Source organism: Dysidea avara, chromosome 3 (genome assembly GCF_963678975.1).
Source record: "Dysidea avara chromosome 3, odDysAvar1.4, whole genome shotgun sequence".
Lineage (NCBI taxonomy): Eukaryota > Metazoa > Porifera > Demospongiae > Dictyoceratida > Dysideidae > Dysidea > Dysidea avara.
The window spans coordinates 48,892,812-48,911,966 of NC_089274.1; the positions used below are offsets into that span (position 1 = coordinate 48,892,812).

The 19,155-nt window shown below is 37.6% G+C and overlaps 1 protein-coding gene across 1 annotated transcript; it reads right to left on the reverse strand.

Annotated features, from left to right (window-relative positions):
• Positions 1 to 8,388: 8,388 nt before the first annotated feature.
• Positions 8,389 to 18,768, reverse strand: LOC136251445 (inter-alpha-trypsin inhibitor heavy chain H5-like). The gene is made up of 6 exons (XM_066043902.1): positions 18,520 to 18,768; positions 18,306 to 18,461; positions 9,618 to 9,761; positions 9,429 to 9,563; positions 8,857 to 9,372; positions 8,389 to 8,806 (listed from the first exon to the last, which is right to left on the reverse strand). The coding sequence occupies exons 1-6, from the start codon at positions 18,572 to 18,574 to the stop codon at positions 8,571 to 8,573; spliced, it is 1,242 nt and encodes a 413-aa protein (XP_065899974.1). The 5' UTR covers positions 18,575 to 18,768; the 3' UTR covers positions 8,389 to 8,570.
• Positions 18,769 to 19,155: the final 387 nt, after the last annotated feature.

Here is a 19,155-nt window from a genome sequence, read left to right on the forward strand (position 1 = left end):
TCAGTACAAAATCACTAAATTTAGTGTATCGCTAAATTTAGTCACCTTAAGGTAGAAGTTTTTCAAGCAACAGAGCAATCACGACCAGAAAAAAGCTATACATCTCACTGATATGTTCTCAAGTATTATACTGTTCACAAGTGTGTAGACCTTTCTTAATCAAACACATCAATTTGTTAGAAAGAATACAGAGACAAGCCAATGAATGGATTTTGAATGAATATCATGTGCCACACAGGTCTCGTCTGATGAGTCTATAGTGTTACCATTAATGTATGGTTATGAAATAAATGACATTATCTTCTTCATAAAATCTTACCTGAACATCCATCAACGTGTTTTAACATTGCTGAGTATGATGTTCAATTCAGTAGCTACCTCTAACACAAGATTCGGTTCATCTCAAAAAATGATCCACCATAGGTGTCCATCTAATAAGGACCCGCCGATTATGCTTATTATTTTACCTATTTAATATGCTGCACTGCTCAAAATTTTGCCTATTATGCTTAAATTAACGCTCAATGTTTACCTATTATGCTCAATTATGCTCGACATCTATACCTCAATTCCCATGTTTTCCTAGTAAATTTGCACTTTATAGTAAATAGCAAGTTGCTGAAGCACAGACTCTAAATCCTTGCTTGTCAAAATGCATGTCACAGAAAAGATCGATATACTCTAATAGAACAGTCAGCTGTCTGACTATTCTCTGATTGTTCTATTAGAGTATATCGATCTTTTTCTGTGATATGTATTTTGATAAGCAAGAATTTATGGTAATGTATAAGTGTTCTGCCTATTATGCTAGCATTATGCTCAATGCTTTCAGGCACCTATTATGCTCATTATTATGCCAGCATAATCGGCGGGTCCCTACCATCTAACTTTGCACAGAATTTATTTATTTATTTATTATTATTGATTAGCAAAACCCATTGGGTAAATCGCTAATGTACAAAAACAAAATTTTAGTGTCTATGCATTTTGCAAAATTAATGGTTTTTGAAAGTAAGTAAGTCTATATTGTCAAGATCTTCCATATCTAAATTGTTCCAGTCTGGTATTGATCTTGGTAAGAAAGAGTTACTATATCGATTTGTTCTGGCATACAACTGTAATAGCTTCAAGGGATGGTTTGCCCTGGTACTTGTTGCAGGAGATAACACTGGCAGATACTGATTTGGAACATAAATTAATTTGTTTACAAACTTAAACAACAGCATCAGACGTGCCTGTTTCCTACGATCTTCCAGTGTTGGCCATTTTAATTCCACTAACATTTCAGTTATACTGTCCCTATGATTCCTTCTCCAAGGTCTATTTAACACGAAACGTGCAGCACGATGTTGTATCATCTCTAACTTGTGAATGAGTGATTGTTGATGTGGATCCCAGATAGAAGAGCAGTGTTCAATAGATGGCAAGACAATCTGTTTATATGCATGTTCTTTTAAGTGAGGTGGACAATGGTGGAGAGTTCTTCGCAAAAATCCCAGTAGACGATTAGCTTTATTGCACACTGAATTTATGTGAGGGGTCCATGACAACTTGTTATCTAAAAGTACTCCCAAATAGTGATGTCTCTCAACAACTTCTAAGGGGATTTTGTACATTGTATAGGAGAACTCACTAGCAGAATGTAGTGTAGATATCTGCATGATGCAACATTTTGAAACATTAAATTCCATTTGCCAAATATCAGCCCATGATGATAATGTGTCAAGATCACTTTGGAGTATCTTATGATCTTCGGGTGAGTAGATAGGACGATAAACTAAACAATCATCTGCAAAAAGTCTCAACTGACTGTGGATGTTAGTTACAATATCATTTATATATATCAGAAACAACACTGGACCGAGCACTGATCCTTGTGGTACACCTGATGTTACACTGCAAGGTGAAGACTGCCTACCATCAATGATTACTTTTTGTGTACGATTTGTAAGAAACGATTGTAGCCACTGTAACAATTCACCTCTTATACCATAGAAATTCAGTTTGTGAGCTAGCCTAGCATGGGCAACTTTATCAAAAGCTTTTGCAAAATCAGAATTTTACTTTCACCGCCTACCATGTCTATATGAACTCTCTGCCAAGAAAGGTTCATCTGTTCCTATTTGTATTATCAAATGTAAACTCTATACATGTGGGAACACTTTATCAAAATTTTGATGATATTAATATTCATTCTTTTCATTACAACTGCCCCTATTTCCACTGTATCGATGACACCCTTACACAGAGAACTTACCTAATAAATTCTTTTATTTTTGTTTTCCCTTTTCTTTAGTTTGAGTCCCTGGCAGCACTTGTCTCTCAGTACCTTTATTTGTACTGTCAAAAAATATTAAGTTTTGCATTGCATATAGTTCTGGTCTTTTCAGTGGTGGAGTCACAAGCCATTATTCATGTTTATGCTGCATGACTTACCAGGAATGTATGCTAGTGTGTCTCCTCAGACCATCACTTATCATAACTCCTTATTGTCCTGATATAGTGATTCACAATAAATCAACAAATGCAGTTGTGCTGTTAGAGCTGACGTGTCCTTTGGACTCTATCCAACATTTGGAATCTGCAAGAGACCGAAAGCAGACCAAGGAAGATTACTTACAGATTTTATTGGAACTGGATAGATTGGGAACCCCTTGTTACTACAATACCATCAAAATTAGTGTTCTTTGCCATTATTTACAATCATCACTGTCCTCACGGTGTAATGCTCTAGGCTACACTCAACAAGCTACAGCAATTTCACGGTCTCAATGTAGAAAATTACTTGATGAAGCTGCTGGGTTATCTATTACTGCATCTAGAAGAATTTTTCTAGCAAGGGACTGTGCTGAGTGGTCAGTAGAAACATAGGACTTTTTTCATTATTCTTTTATTTTGTTTGTTTGTTAGTTTGTTTGTTGTTGTTTTGTGTGTTTGTTGTAATTTCACTCCTTGCCACACCCACCTTATGGTCTTCCATGTTGTGGTCGCATGTGCCTGAGGACACACCACACTTTCAATTATGTATGCATTATTTTCATCATCATTGATGGTTCTCTCCTCTCTAGCTAGCTATTAAAAAACTGGCAGTTTTTGCATGGCTAACCAGACGCAACATGATAGGGTAAATATTTGTCCACATCAACAAGTCAATCGAGAATTTTTTAGCAATAAGTCATGATTAGCATTCATTTCTATTCTGATGATTATATAAATTTAATAGCTAATTGGGTTCTTGAAGTCACTATCATTATAGCTATATAGATAGATATGCAATAACCTGGAACTGGATACAATTGTGCACAGCCAAGTCTAAGTTGAAGCCATAGCAAGCCAAATACAGGGTCATAATCAGTGATTTTTCTACAGCCACACTTCAGAATGGATAATTATTTAATTGTGGAGTGTAATAAGAGTAGAGATAGCTATGCGCATTATGGTATAATTGCTAAGGCAGCTCAAGGATTTTTCATGACTGATTTCTGATCAGGAGGATATTTTGGTAAGACAAAGAAAAAGAAGATAACTAATTACCTGCTGAGAATAACTGCCATCCACTACAACTATATTAATATCACTGATAAAGTACATGAAAATCCTTACTTATAGCTACATAGCTTGCTACTGAATGCTGTGACTGCATGCTTTATTAGAGTAAATGACTGCTCTGTTAGAGTATCTCGATCTGACTGCAAATCCATTGACCTGTTTCCAGAAACCTGAGAAATCCACCCCGAATTGTATATAATGTAACCACCGGTTGTACTATATACTATAGTCCACATGGAGGTTACTATACAGTAAAACTAATCAAGAAGGATATAACTTTTCTGGGTTCATTAATTTTCATGCATAATGTGGGAAATCTGGAGATTCCAAATGGCAGAACAGTGTAATCAAGAATTGGGGTGGACAAGGGTGCCATAAAATAGTCTGGCTTATATTTGTATCTCTGCAAGTAAACTACATAATATTATTTTGGTTGATATGTAAACTTTATATATAGGTCCTTGTCAAATCAGTAATGCAACATCCATAATCACAGCACCACTGTAGGGCTGAATTTATGGTTGCTCTGAATGATGTTGTAATCAATTGGGAATGTAGTAAATCATTTACAGTTAATAAATAAAGTGGAGCCATTTACACTACCCCGAGGAACATTGGTAACTTGTGACCATTCAGAAGAGGTTCCACAAACAACAACTCTTTGTCTTCTGTTTTACAAAAAAAATAGCAATCCAGTTCAACAACATGCCTGTCAGTACATAAGATTGTAATTTCAATAACAAGAATTTATGTGGAACCTTATTTGAAAATCAAGGTACACTATACCACATTAATATTACATCATTATCAATGTATCTATATAGGTATATAGCTATGCTATGCCTACTAATACTGTTTGCCAGACCATATCTCAAGTTTAATTACATACAGAATGAATCTAATCATAGTGATTCAAATGTAATCGATCTCTATTAACTACCATCCTTTCAGAGACCTGTATGATATTACAATTTGCCTCAATTCATGCTTTCAACAAAACTCAGTATAATACATGTAGCTAACCAGCCATGAAAATCTTGGGGCCTTACATCTAGGGAGAGAAGTAGGCATTACAAATTTCTACTCAGCTTTACAGTGATTAGATCAGTAGTCAGTACCCTGAATTACAAGAAATTCTGTGAAATATTATAACAAGTGCATAAGTGCTTTAGTGGTGACAAATATGTATACATTAAGACTGATTTTCCAAAATCCGGTCACTAATACAGTAATTGACTGTTCTATTAGAATATTTCAATATTTAAGTCTTACTACATACCTAAACAATTTTGACTACCTCTCCATATAATTATACAAAGAACTACAACACACCAACACACAGACAAGCACAGATACATACATATTAAGTCATTCACTATGTAATAGCTACTGTTTTGTTTTCCACATCTTTAGTCTCTTCCTCTTCTCCTTCCTTCTTCAGTTTGCTACCAAATTTCTCTTGAAGCTCCTCCTACAGAAAATCAACATATATTAACTAGGCATATAGTTCAGTGACAACTAAGAATGCAGGAAGAACCCCATAGTTGTTACATTAAGCAATCACTGGTCATATAAGTCAGTCTACACAACATCTCCCCCGTAAGTCAAACTCTCAGATGGTCTGGGGGTGTATGATAGTTCCAGTCTGGGAGCACATACCCATGGGAGACAGTAGAGGGTCCTTCATCAGCCAAAGATTCACCAGAGTGTCAGTTCTAAATCTCAAATGGATCTGCACTTCATCCAAAATGATTTCTACAACATGTGATATGATCTTGGAGTGCTGGCTGAACGTAGAACTGTTCCTGGAATGTGCTGTCCTCTTGCCTCAACGCATGCAGGCTGATCTTCAGGCAAGGTCGGTAATGTTCTAGTATGATATTTGTCATACTAGTCCTTCTGGGATCTCTTGTACAGTTCATCCAGAGTTCTGAAGTTTCTGGTGTGAGACCATCTAGGTACAAGGTTCTGTGTCAGCTATGGAAGTTTGTCCTTATCCTCCTCCCCATCAACAGTTCCACTGGGTTACGTGAACACCGGGGCAGTGGGATTGCTTTATATGTGTCTGCAGAATGCTGTAGTAAGCATTTCAGCCAACCCATTGGGTGGTGGGTTTGTGAGTATATTTGTATTATTAGTGATCATATAAATATGCTAAGCTATAATCCTCAGCATATTGATCAAGTAAAGCCTAAAAGTGAAGGAGAGGGGGGGCTTCAGCCCCCAAAGCCCCCCCCCCAAAAAAAATCCACCCCTGCCTATAGATTAAGATGTTGTCTGATGGGGTTTAAAGGACATGAATAAAATTTTAGACAGACTGAACAGTAGATCAGTGTTGATACTCCATCCATCTAGAATATCTACCTACTTTTGCAGATCAAGACTGTCATTTATATCAGTTATAGTCTTGAAGCACTTTGTGTCATCTGCAAATAATAATAATAATAATATTGAAGCCTCCTATATGGCACTACATAATTCAAGTACACAACTTCCATTCAAAATACTCTCAGATTCAATCTCGTATCATTCAAATTTCAAAATTTTCCACTTTCAACATTGTTATTCTAACATGCACCTATTGTTGTGCAATTGTGAGAGGGTGTATCATGTACATGTGCTTGATTGTCTGAACCTACCCAAACCTTTCCATTAACAAATGCTGCAGAGAGCCATATCTATAATCTAAAGGTAGTATATAATATCTACAGGCAGAAATATGCATGTTTATGTGGAAATGTCTCCAAATTGCAGTATTTTATATATATATAGCATCTATTTTTCAAAATTTCCTAGGGGGGGGGGGGGGGGGGGGGGGGGGGCATGCCCCCAGGCCCCCTAGTTCCAGCATGCTGTGAGATGTGCAAACTCCATCCAAGAGGTTAGTACCTTGAGTTAGCCCCCCCCCCCCCCCCCTCCCCCCCTTTATAAATCCTAGATCCGCCCCTGGTTATATATATATCCAAAGTTTCTACTCATAGAGATCTGTGTATCATTATTTCATCAGATTTAGATTGGGAACCCCACCATCAACACATAATTTCAAAGGTTTTCCGGATGTTATTAGTTCCTTTTCAACAAACATAACTACTATATCCGAGAAACAATTTTCTTGTTAGATCCCAATTACTGTTTTGCCCAATACTATGGAAACCATACCTATTAAAAGATATTAGACAACTAGTACAGCTTCAGCGTCACACAACAAAGTACATATTGAATGACTTTACCAGTAATTATAAATCTTGACTACTTGAGCTCAAAACTTACCTTTAATGTACATTTGGGATATCTGTGACATAACGTTTTTTATCAAAATCCTAAAAGCCCCTACCAACACATTCAATATCACTGACCATGTTAAATTCACTTCAGGAACGCACACGATTAGGATCTAGCAATAAACTACAACATGTACGAAGTACCAATGTTTCCAACAGCAACTTCTACTCCAACAGACTCCCTTGAATATGGAATATTTTACTGATAATAGATCACAATATTAACCTACCTACTATCAAATATATACAAACTTACAAACTTTCTCTGGAATCATTTTGAACTTAATTTTGAACTTAATTTTGAGACAACACATTCATTTTTTCTTTTGCTTGTCCTTTTAATAAGTCCCTCAAACCACCCAACTTTGATCACCTGTAACCCCTGCTTTAAATGAGTTTTATTATAATATAAGCAACTATAACTAATCTTAATAATTACTATATAACTACTTACTCTTGGCTACTGGCACTGGATTCCAGTGGACCTTCAGAATACATTACATCTTAACAACTACTTGTGATTATATTGTACACACCTTGTTGTATGTATGCTGTAAAGCAAATAAAATAAATACACAAATATATATCTGAAGCCATTTGGTGGACCTTTTTAGAAGCAAATTGTGGTCTATTATCAGCTGCCAAATCTTGCAAAGATAGCCTTGAGGTGGTACATTACACTAGGAGTTCAGCCTATGTATTTCCAATAAATTGAGAGTAATAGTTCATTACTGATAGATAAGTAGAACCATTTAGTTCAAATAAATCTGTAGCTGTTATATATGTTTCCATGGGTATGAGGGTAAAGGTGTGGTGAATTCCTTAGCAGGGATCATAGTTTTCTGACATATGGGACATGATTGTTCAAGCACTTCAATTTCTTCAGGCCACCAGACTGAACATGAAGCTTGCGTTGTGTTGTAAAATATTAGCATACTCCCTATCCTATGCCTATCCTATGCCTATCCTATGCATGCAAAAGTGATTATCTCAGTGTACACCAACTCTCCAGGAGTAAGCACAATGAAAGAGTACAGCAAATTTTATCCAAAAGACCAGTGGTTGTACTACCTGACAGTTATGTGTGCACTGCAGTGAAACTATGCGTTAAGGACACATTGGAACCAACCTATCTGTACAGTATATCTATCTCATTGTATTCCACCTCTCCTGGATCTCAAGATGGTTTGGTGCATATGATTCCATAAATACTTATATATAGGAGCTGAGCACAATAAGTTGTATGACAGCAAATTTTATCAAAAGACCGCACCATCTTTGTGATTGTACTACCTGAGTTATGTGTGCACTACAGTGAAACTGTGTATTAAGGACACCTTGGAACCAATCAAAAGTGCTTGTGTGTTTAGTGTGTAGTTCTGCATATGTTCCAGCAAGGACAATGCTAATATTATAATTTACAAGGCAACTGCTGTATTAGCTATAAAATAGCTACTCTAATAGAACAGTTGTGTTGCATGATATGCTTAAACCAGGCAAGGGTTACTGGGAGGCCCAACAATATTAATTCTTGCTACTGAGCACTGTTTGTTCCATGTACAGTGATGACTATAACATTATTATTGATGAATACCTCTAAATGTACACACATGGCCACAATAATTCCTATTATTGCAAAAAAGGTAACTACATAACTATAACTATGAAGTTGCTACTGTTTTTATAACTACCAACTAAATTGAGTTTGATTCTCTCATCACACAAAATAAACTGTGAAGTTTACAGCTTGAATTTGCTGTACTGGAAGTGTGGAGAGAAGATACTCTCCACAATGTAGTCAGTATACTTCCCTTCTATGATCCCTTCTGCTTGATAGCCATACAATGGTTTAGCATGTAGACACATCTTTTCAGTACGCAGGAAATCCCAGGCTGCCTTCTCTTCAGTTTCTATCTGCCTTCCATTGAGCCTCAAAACTCCATTCTCAATCTCTGGTTCTCTACGAAGGAACTGACCTGTATAATACTCCATTGTATTATGGAATGGAATGGAGTATGGAACTTACCCATTATTCCATGACAGCCATCACTGATACCATTATCATCCATCACAGCCAGGTCAAGATGTTCATTGACAAAATTGACCTTAAATGACAGTGTTGGCTTCTTCACTGACACAATCATATTAGGGTGTTCTCCCTTCTTCAATTTCTCTCCCAGTTGAATTGTGGCAGTTGTGTTATCCACCATAACATGAACTGGACGATCACTGAGTACTGTCCTACTACCATCAAGGAGGACACTTCTGTCACTGGCTGAGATGGTGATCTTGGTGATGTCCTCAGTTTTACATTTACCCTCACAATTGTTCGGTTGAATCATAATACCGATGTCTCCTAAGAAGGTGGCATACTCCTTAAAATCCTCCTTCTTCTCAGGAGGAATAAAATAGGCATTAATGTTGATGGTGGGGTCAGAAATTAGGTTGAATGCAAAGTAAGCTAATCCTTGCATACTGTAACACAGTAGCTGTCCATCTGATAATGGCACAGCAAAATGAGGATCTTGTCCACAATATACTCCTGTAAGTGAACATGCCAATAGTAATTTGATGTCTTCAGATGATATCAATGCTTACCTCCTGTACATCCAAAACATTGACCATTTACACTAAACGAAGTTCCTCCCAAAGTAGAACAACACCTTCTTTCACTAACACCCATTCCATTAGCCATAATTGTTCCCGTGCAGTCAGCAGTTGTGGAATGACAATCTACATGCAATAATGTAGTTAGTATTACTGTTGGTGAATGTGCTGATGATATACCTCCAGGACATGATGAACAGGTGCCATCAGCATCACTAAAAGACACTCCATTAAGACCACCACTGCAACAGTGATTCATGTCAGTAGGAGACGTGTTGCTAGTAGCTCCAGTACAGTCACATGCTCCAGTGTAACACATTGGATCTGTACAGTGATAGATAATCTAGTCAACAGATAATTCCTATGGGTAATTATGAAAAATCATATGCATGGGAGTAATATTGGGAAGGAATTTCTATTTGTATGCTGCACTATAATTGTGCAGAACCACAAGCAGAGTTTTTGTACACTGTAATACTTATGGTGTCTTATAGCTATGTAGTCAAAACTTCTTTTCAAGGAAAGGTCTGGTTAAATGTATGTAGGCTCAGCTGTCATGCAGCTGTGCAAAACATAACTCGCATGAAAATAAGCCACTGAAAGGCAAGCAGGCTATTTTAATAAATGAAAGAAATGTGACTGACAACCATTCCCATTGTATTCATTCTTCATTCTGGAAGAATACAATCACACTACAAGTACATGACTTATCACTAGTGGCAGATCTAAAATTTTTAAATGGGGGTTACTGGAAATGTCACAACATAATGAATTTATGGAATAAAAAGAGGGGTTTTGGTGGGATCTGGGGGCATGCCCTCAGAAATTTTAAAAGATTTTAAAAGTTCTAAGTAATAGTTTGATTTCAGACCACATGTATGTGTTGAATAAAGACCTGTACTGTAAATGTCCTTTCATTATAGCCAGTTTTGAGACCTGAATGGCCCATAATTTAGCCTAATTCATCCATACCCATTCCTCTTTCACTTTGTAAACACCAACTTACCCTCCCCTCCCACCACCCCTTTTGGAGCTTGCCCAAAACATTCAACATCGAGTTAAAAACTATCTAAAATCGTGGGAAACTTAGCTGTTGGCTACTTATTTTATTTATTTATTTTCATTGCTTTACAGATACACATGAGAATTACAAAGGTAGTGAGGTACAAAGAAGATAGGACAGTACAATTGAAAAGTGATCTGAAGGACAAATGGCAATCAATGCCAATAACCTATAAAAACTATTTATCTAACTACAGCTTAAATTAATTACAATAAATGATAGTTACAAGGGTAAGGGAGCTTAGAATAATCACAACAAGGGCTGGAAAATACAGTGAATTTAAAAAATGATACTTATGCTTTGGTAGGAAGGAATTCACAAGAAGTTTGCAGACATTTGCCATACTTGGTACACATAGCTTCAACCATTAGTAAGCTACAACACACTAAATACTTAAAACCAGTATTTCTCGATAGTATAATAGGTGATAATACCGGTTTTCCCAGGTAACATATACGTAAGTTCAGGCTATGACGTCACTGGTTGGCAAATGCAGCGTGGGTCTCAAGTACTGGCTAGGGAAAAACAAATTTTCATACAAACAGATCACAAATATATTAAAGAAATAAGAAGGAACTAAGAACTAAGTCATTTTGAGACAAAACTTGCGTGCTCAAAGACTTGCCAACCATGCAGCTCAGCACCATTCTGTGCTCAGTACATAGCCCGAACTTATGCATAGGGTTGTTTACTAAGGTAAACTGTCAGTACATCAATATTATAGCTTCTGGACTAGGTATACTGCTGGCTGTTGAGCTAAAATTTAAAAGGGTATTTCTAACTGCATGAAGAAGCCCATCTATAGTTTCAAGTCTCTCATACTAGCCAACAAAGATTGAATAACACAGTACTCACTTTTCACTGTATGCATGCAGTCCAGGTACACAACAAAGTTAAAAAATTTATGCACTAATTCTGTTAAGCAATAAATAAATTATAACACTGAACAACAATGATAACATGTTCTGAACACAATACTGATACTGAGTGTAAACTGAGATCTGTATTTTACCAAATCCTTTATGTGAAGGAAAAAACAGTACCATACTTGTTAAGGTGACCTCAAGTTTTAACGATGCTGAATCTCTTATAGGTATTGTGAATTGCAAAATTTGTAGAAATAATGAAATTCACCTGGCTGTGACCATGCAGGCACGATTCTAAGGGGGATCACTAGTTTCTGGAAACCAGTCAGCTTTTTTTTAAATCAAACAACTCATTAAAACAGTGAGAAAATTTAGGTATAAAACGAGGTGTATCATGAAAAGACAGTAACTTCTAGTGATCAGACTGCATAAACTGCTTCCAAGCTTTGAACGTGTTAAGCTTTTGTGACTTCTGCAACCATAGATAACTATATCTATGCTGCAACTCTTTGATAATGTATCAAACAGGGCCGGAGGAGGCAAAATTGAGTTGGTCAGGCCATTGTATATGTTGAAATTATTACCATATACATGGTGTTGCCAATGAGAGGAGTTGCTGTACAGTGTGTGAGGTAGGGCCCAAACGAACTTAGGTGAATTCGAAGGTTCGTTCAAACGAACGAACGAACATTCGAATGTGGGTTGAACAGTTCGAACTATAGTTACTAATTTGACAGTGATACAGTTAAGCTATCCATTTTGCTTTGTTGCATAATGATGTGGGGGAGGCCAGACATATGGTATTAGACATTTAATTAAGTTATGTGTTGATGGTTTAGTGGTGGTCACAGGCCATGCCTCTATGAGGCTTTAAAGTTTCTATGTGGTGCCATCACTTGTCTCAACTGTATAGCAGTAGTAAAATGTACTTAAAACCTAGTAATCACAAACAATTTTTACTTGTGGTATTCAATTTCAAGTTTTCTCAGTAAAACTGTTGAGTCAGTACAACTGCATGTGTGTGTTGCAAACTTGTGAGATGCATTTAACATTTAATATGCTGTGATTTATAATTTATAAACAGGAATCAGCTCCATTTAAAAGTTTGAAAGATTCGTGAACTTTAGCTGATGAATGTTCGAACCCTGACAATCCAAGTTCGTTTGGGCCCTAGTGTGAAGCACACTCTGCAAAGTGCAAAGCACGAGCATTCTAGGGGTCTGAGGGCATGCCCCCACAGGAAATTTTTGAAAATTAGACACTCAGATATGCAATTTTAGTGATATTTCACTGCTAGTTAGCAATATAAATCTCAAGCCTATCTGTTGTTCTTCAACCTTTCTATACTATGTATAATAGGTAGGTAATTGTAGACCTGACATACAGGGGACACAGCATGAAACTTGTTATACGGCTCAGCTAGTGTACAGTCAGTAGCAATTAGAAGTTCAAGGGAGTCTGGGGGTTGCAGGGGTCTGGGGGTGCAACCCCCAGGAGCTGCAGAATTTTTTGCAATTTACAGGCTTGAAAATGCCTTGAAATTGATGTTAAATTTCTAGCTAGCAACTTGCAATCTTCCCCCCAAATTTCACAGGGAACCCATGCAGCAGGCCACCTTATAGAACAGCCTATAATTAATTTGTTTTTAGTATTTATGACTAGGCAGCTAACTGTATACAGTGAATTTACACAGTACCAATAAAAAGGACAGCTACAAAAATGCAGTGTACTACTAAACTGGTTTGTATGCAATGAAGTGAATGAATCATCACGTAAATATACTGGTGGACAATCACGAGATCAATCACTATTCGAAAATGGCGCAATGTGGGGTGAGACTGGGAGTTTGCTCAGCATCTTGACAGGACGAGTGGGTAGTTGAAGAGGAGTGATTTCTACTCAATATCTGATCCAGATGACCCCCATGTAATGTATGGGTGTACAACTTCCTGTCACAGAATGAGGTGCCTAGTTTGTCACTGCCAGCCCTTCCCCCAGTAAAAGAAGCCAAGCCAAGAAATGCTAATTATTATTTTATGAAGATGAATTGTGATATAAGTGTGTTGGTTTAGAATCAAAGGCACCTGCTGTACACGTTATAAATGCCAACTGTCAGCACCGTGACATGATATGTAGAACCCACAATCATTTCTGTACAAAATGATGCAAATGCTATGCTGTACTGTAAGGTAATTGGAAGTACTGTACGTGTAGTTTTGTGCTGTAGTTAGGCTGAGAAACTATAGGTAACTACTCATGCCATGCATTTTCAATAACATCTGTGAAATGTACGTGTAGATATGATCATGCATGAAGTAATATAGTTTGAGCTGGTCAGCTAGTTGGTCCAACTACAGATTATTGGTCTGGCTCAGGCCTGACCAATCAGACTGTCTCCTCCGGCCTTGTCAAATCTTTCTGTATAGACTTAGAGTGTCAAGATTTAACTGCGAAACAATTTATTATAGGGTGATTTAAGTAAAATGTAGCTGTAATTAAAATGTCTCAGAATGGACCCTGGCTGCCCCTGATGGTTTTTCTGCCTTTGAGTTGGAAACCAGTCAGCAAATTTTCTAGAACTGCCCCTGGCTGTGACTATTTCATATCCTGCATGCAATACCAATCTAGTATGTCACTGATGATCCTATGATAAACAACAAGAAAGGCCAGATACCTGTCCTACAGATCTAGACCTTCAGTACATGTGCAGCAAAGCTCAATAAATAAACAACATGGATGCAGGTTGATCATCGATGATTTGGCCGGTAGCTAGCTATTTTGTAACTACATCATATGTTACCAGCATTCTCTATATACATCAGTGTGATGACATCCTCAAAATCTGCCGCTTACTTTACTTTCAACTTTTCTAAAGGAGATTATCAAGGTCTCTGTAATCACATGATTCATTCTGATTTCACACCATGTCTTTTAAGTCACGATATAGAGTTTATATGGCACATCATTGAACAGTTACTGGTGGAAGGTATGCAATTGTTTACTCTGTTGTACAAGGTTCATTCATACCAAGATCCCATCCGAAATAATTCTGAGATAAGGCATTGCATCAATCGACTTAGAACACTCCGTCGTAGATACAAGTGTCATCCTACAAATCATATCTCCAGCGTCATCAACTCCATTGAAAATACACTTCAGGACAAAATTAAAATAGCTAAGCAGAACTTCGAATTACATCTTGTTAATTGTTACACCTCATCTTATAATAACAAAATATTTAAATACCTTAGATCTATCACCAAGTCCAGAAATATTCCATCAGTCATGAACCTTGAGTCTTTGAATGTTAATACTGACCACAGTAAATTTAATCATATTTTCATTCAGTTTTCCATGATCCATCTTCTATCCCGAAGATTGATGACCCCCCAGCTATACACAACTCACTACAATCAATTACCATTACTGTTACAGATGTTTATCAAGCTCTAATCTCATTAGATGTCAACAAATCTGCTGGAATTGATAACATCTCCCCTAGAGTACTACAAAGTTGTGCTGTAGCTCTTAGTGAGCCACTTCATCACCTATTTATACTCAATCACTCCACCACTCCACTTTACCAACCTGTTGGAGAATCCACAAAATTGTGTCCATATTTAAGGCGGGCAATTCTAATTGTGTTAAGAACTATTGTCCTATTTCGTTATTATCTATTGTATCAAAAGTTCTTGAAAGATTAATCTTTAACAAGATTATCTCTCATATTAGCAAATCTATCAGTCCATCCCAGTAAAATTGTTCTACACTACAACAGATGCCAATTTTCACTGATCAAATCATTAACAGTCCCTTACAAACAGATGTTATTTACCTTGACATCAGCAAGGCTTTTGATTCAGTGTCACATAGTATCTTACTGATCAAGCTGTGATCAATGGGCATAGCTGGTACTCTATGGTCTTGGTTCAAGAACTATTTGACTAATCGCTATCAAAGGGTTTCTATCAACAATTGCTATTCTGATTTACTTCCAGTAGTTTCTGGTGTTCCACAGGGCAGTATTCTTGGCCCCTTGCTGTTTTAGTTTACATCAATGACATGTCTTCATACATTCATGAAAGCCAACTACTCAAATTTGCTGACAATGCCAAGTGCTTTATCCATGTTAGTACACTCTCTGATCATAAGGCTCTTCAAGACAACATCACTGCTCTTTTAACTTGGTCAAGGGTTGTTGATCTGGATTTTAGTTTAAAGAAATTTATTCATTTATCATTCAAACGTAAACTCGACACCTTATTCTATGTCCAATTCAATTATACCTCATGTCCATTCTCATAAAGATCTTGGATTAATATTAACTGAAGACCTAAGTTGGGATAAACATTACAAAGACATCACTGCTCGTGCATACAAAATGCTTGGACTAATTCGCTGTACTATTGCCCCCACCCATTCACCTTCTACATTGGTCAGACTGTATGTATCATTGGTAAGATCACAGTTACTCTACTGTATGCAAGTTTGGCGTCCTCACCTAATGAAAGATATTTTAAACCTTGAAAGAATTCAATGTCGTGCCACTAAATACATCTTGAATGATTACACTAGTTGTTACAAAGACCGTTTGATAAATCTGAGGCTCCTTCCTTTAATGTACATATTTGAACAAGACATACTGTTTGCTATTAAATCAATCAAATCACCAACTAATCGGTTCAACATCAATAACTACATCACTTTCAACTCTACCAATACTAGATCAGGCTCCAACAACAAACTCTTGTTACCTCAACATCTTAACAACATATCGCGACATTCTTATTTTCATCATTTACCATCCCTGTGGAATGCCATACCAATTCTAGACCTAAACATGTCAGTTTGTTTGCTGAAATCTAAACTGAAATCATATCTGTAGGACCATTTCCTGACTAACTTTAATGAGAACAACAACTGGACTCTACATTACTTGTGTCCATGCTCCAGAAGTCACCAAACTAAACCTCCAACTACCAATTTTAATCACTTATAATCTTAACCATGTAACTATGTAATTACTTAAGTAGTTAGTATTAATTGTACGTATTTTATGGCTGTTGGTAGGCATTCCAGTATCCGAGATATTTAAATAAAAAAATTCTCCGTATATTCCCCAATAGAACCCTGGCACAAAATAACAACTCGCATTTAACTTGGGATTGCCCCGTAGTGCGAGCTCCAATGAAGATAAAAATCACTATGGGGTTTGTCCACACGCTGATCATCATGAAAATCTTAGTTTTGTTGTGCGCGTTACATATAAGTAAGTTTGTGTTGTTTTGTAATCTTTTCATGCCTTGTAATGTATATAGAATACTTTAAAACTTTTAAAAATGTACTGTCGGGTGGAAGGTAGTCACTGGTGCTTACTTTAAAGTGCGTAGTTACTTCGCTCGGGTTAGCGATTTTCAGCTCCAGAGCAATTTTCTGATGGCTGTGTCATCAGCTCAAAAATACAAACCACTTCAAAGTCAGCATAACAATGCTGTAATTGAAACCACAACTCCACCTTAGGTATTGTTGCATCATTGTGGCACCTCCACTTCAGTTGTTTACCTTTATAAGTTGTTAACTTGATGTTTTTACTTACTTGAGATAGTCACTTGCCTATGGGTATGCACTACTGTATTGAGAAGCGTGCAGCAGGTGAAACATATTTGCTCACCACAAAGCATACAAAAATCAATGAGATCCGATAAGATCTGAAGTTACTCTCATTACATGTACAAACTTGCAGCTAGAAGCAACTGCAGTTGCAAGACAGTCCAGATTGCTAGATGGCTTCCTGCCATTTTCCCCTTTAAAATGTATGGGGAGCCCTGGAGAAAAAATGTACCTTTTTCCAGTTTTTAAGCACTGTGCATGCCAAAGTAGCTAATTCCAACCCAACAAACTATATATTTCTGAGATCAGCAATCAATGCTCTATCTATTGAGCATATAAAAGTCCATTTTTCCAAAATTTAAAAATCGGCTGGAATGCCTACTGTTGGTTGCTACGTACCAACAGACCTTTGGTTTTTTTACACCATAAAGCCTAAATAAATACTCTTTACCCCATGCATGCGTAGAAGGGGACTGTTATCTGTTTAAGGTGGCGCTGAAGTAATTATGTGAAGCCGTACAATGCCCATTTGTCACAATTAAAATTAGCCCACGCGCTTAATTAGCTATTTTAGGATGGTGGAGAACTCCGGTTGTGAACCATGTAGTCCAAGTTTAAAGGGTGCTTATGATAGCCTGTAATGTTGTAGCGTAGCATGCCAAGTTCCGTGAAATCACCCGCTTTAATTTCGTGGCTATTAAACTCTGAACTTACGAGCCGATTTTAAAAATAACTCACCCCAGAAACAACCTAGCGCTAAGCCGCCTTGGCTCTTATGGTTTCTCACCTTGTAGAACAACTCTATGGAATCCTTTTTAACGATAACAACGTGGAAACTGGTTAAAATGCAAACCCGCATTTTTCAACAAGTGATATCACGCCCGTCAACAGCGAATCGCGAAAAATCTTTCCATAGCCCTGTAAAGAAACGCTTCACCAGTGCCTCTGCCACATTTTGAGGGTCTATGGTACATAAATATGGAGTTATTTCACGAATTGTAAGACAGTGTAACTGGCCAGGGCACGCTCCGTAAAGCAGTAATCACGCGATGACAGCTGGTGTTGTTCACCGTGAAGTTACCAGAGTTTTGACAAGGTGATGAAGTTAGTACGTGAATATCGTTACTTGTATCAGCAATAGTAGCCTGACAGTCTAATAGAGTTGGTCCTTTCAATATTTCGAAGCGCTTTGCTTTGTTCTACTAGTTTTCCGTGTTTTTTCGCGCATGGCCACAAACATGATGTCCCATTAGCCTTGTAAGGCTTCATTTGATTACTTCAGCGCCACCTTAAGGACATTACTCAAAAGTGCTCGCAAAAGTGGCATACCTGCGGCGGGGCATGGCATACATGATCCAGATCCATCGTCGTGAGACATTCCACCTGAGGCACAACAATCACTCATTGACATTCCAGTGCTGCTTGCTGTACCGCTGCAATCTGAGGTCGACTGGAAACACTGTTGTTGTTGAGCACTAGTCGTTTCTACAAACAATTTTCGGTAATGGCACTCTGGAGTCGTGCACAACTACAGACTCCTGACCTTTGAGTGCTGCAAGCACTAACCAACTGATCAAAACAATCATAAACCGTTCCATTGTAGCAAACCACTCAGAGCTAAATGTCCTTCTACGCCGTTTCAACTATCAAAACTGATCGACCCAATTGTCACAGTGCCAGTTTATAGCTATCCTAGCTGCTCGGTTTTCGTGAAATAACCCCCCACACAAACCGTCAGACTAGCTGCCCCTAGCTTGAATTGCTCTCCTACGACCACAAAAATACTATCTTATTCACGACCGACCCTAGCTGCGCCCCACTTCTCGATTACTAATTACTAGACTGGAGGCGCCCACCCTCTTGTGAAGCGATGGGCAGAAGTATCTTGATAGCGTAGCTAAGTATATTAGAAGTAGCTAGACACAGGAAAATTTTACAAAATCAAATGCAGTGGAACGGGTACATCCATTCACCGGACTGATTAGTTTTTCGTGAGTTTATAAATCTAACTACACTGTTAAAACAGTTGGTTGGAAGGTTATCCCAAAACAGGGATAAAGTGGCTGACACATATAGCATACCAAATCCAGGGATAACGGTTATCCCAACTTTCAATAGTATGACCTTTATCCCATATGGGTAGGATGAAGGTTATCCCTACGCTAGTATAACGGTTATC

What these genes read in the sequence shown, in the direction of transcription:
- LOC136251445 (XM_066043902.1), bottom strand. Translation starts at nt 18,574, where the DNA reads ATGGAACGGTTTATGATTGTTTTGATCAGTTGGTTAGTGCTTGCAGCA. An exon ending in CTGTTCATCATGTCCTGGAG is followed by an intron (nt 9,564 to 9,617) that starts GTATATCATCAG and finishes TATTGCATGTAG; the next exon opens with ATTGTCATTCCACAACTGCT. An exon ending in ATGTTTTGGATGTACAGGAG is followed by an intron (nt 9,373 to 9,428) that starts GTAAGCATTGAT and finishes GTTCACTTACAG; the next exon opens with GAGTATATTGTGGACAAGAT.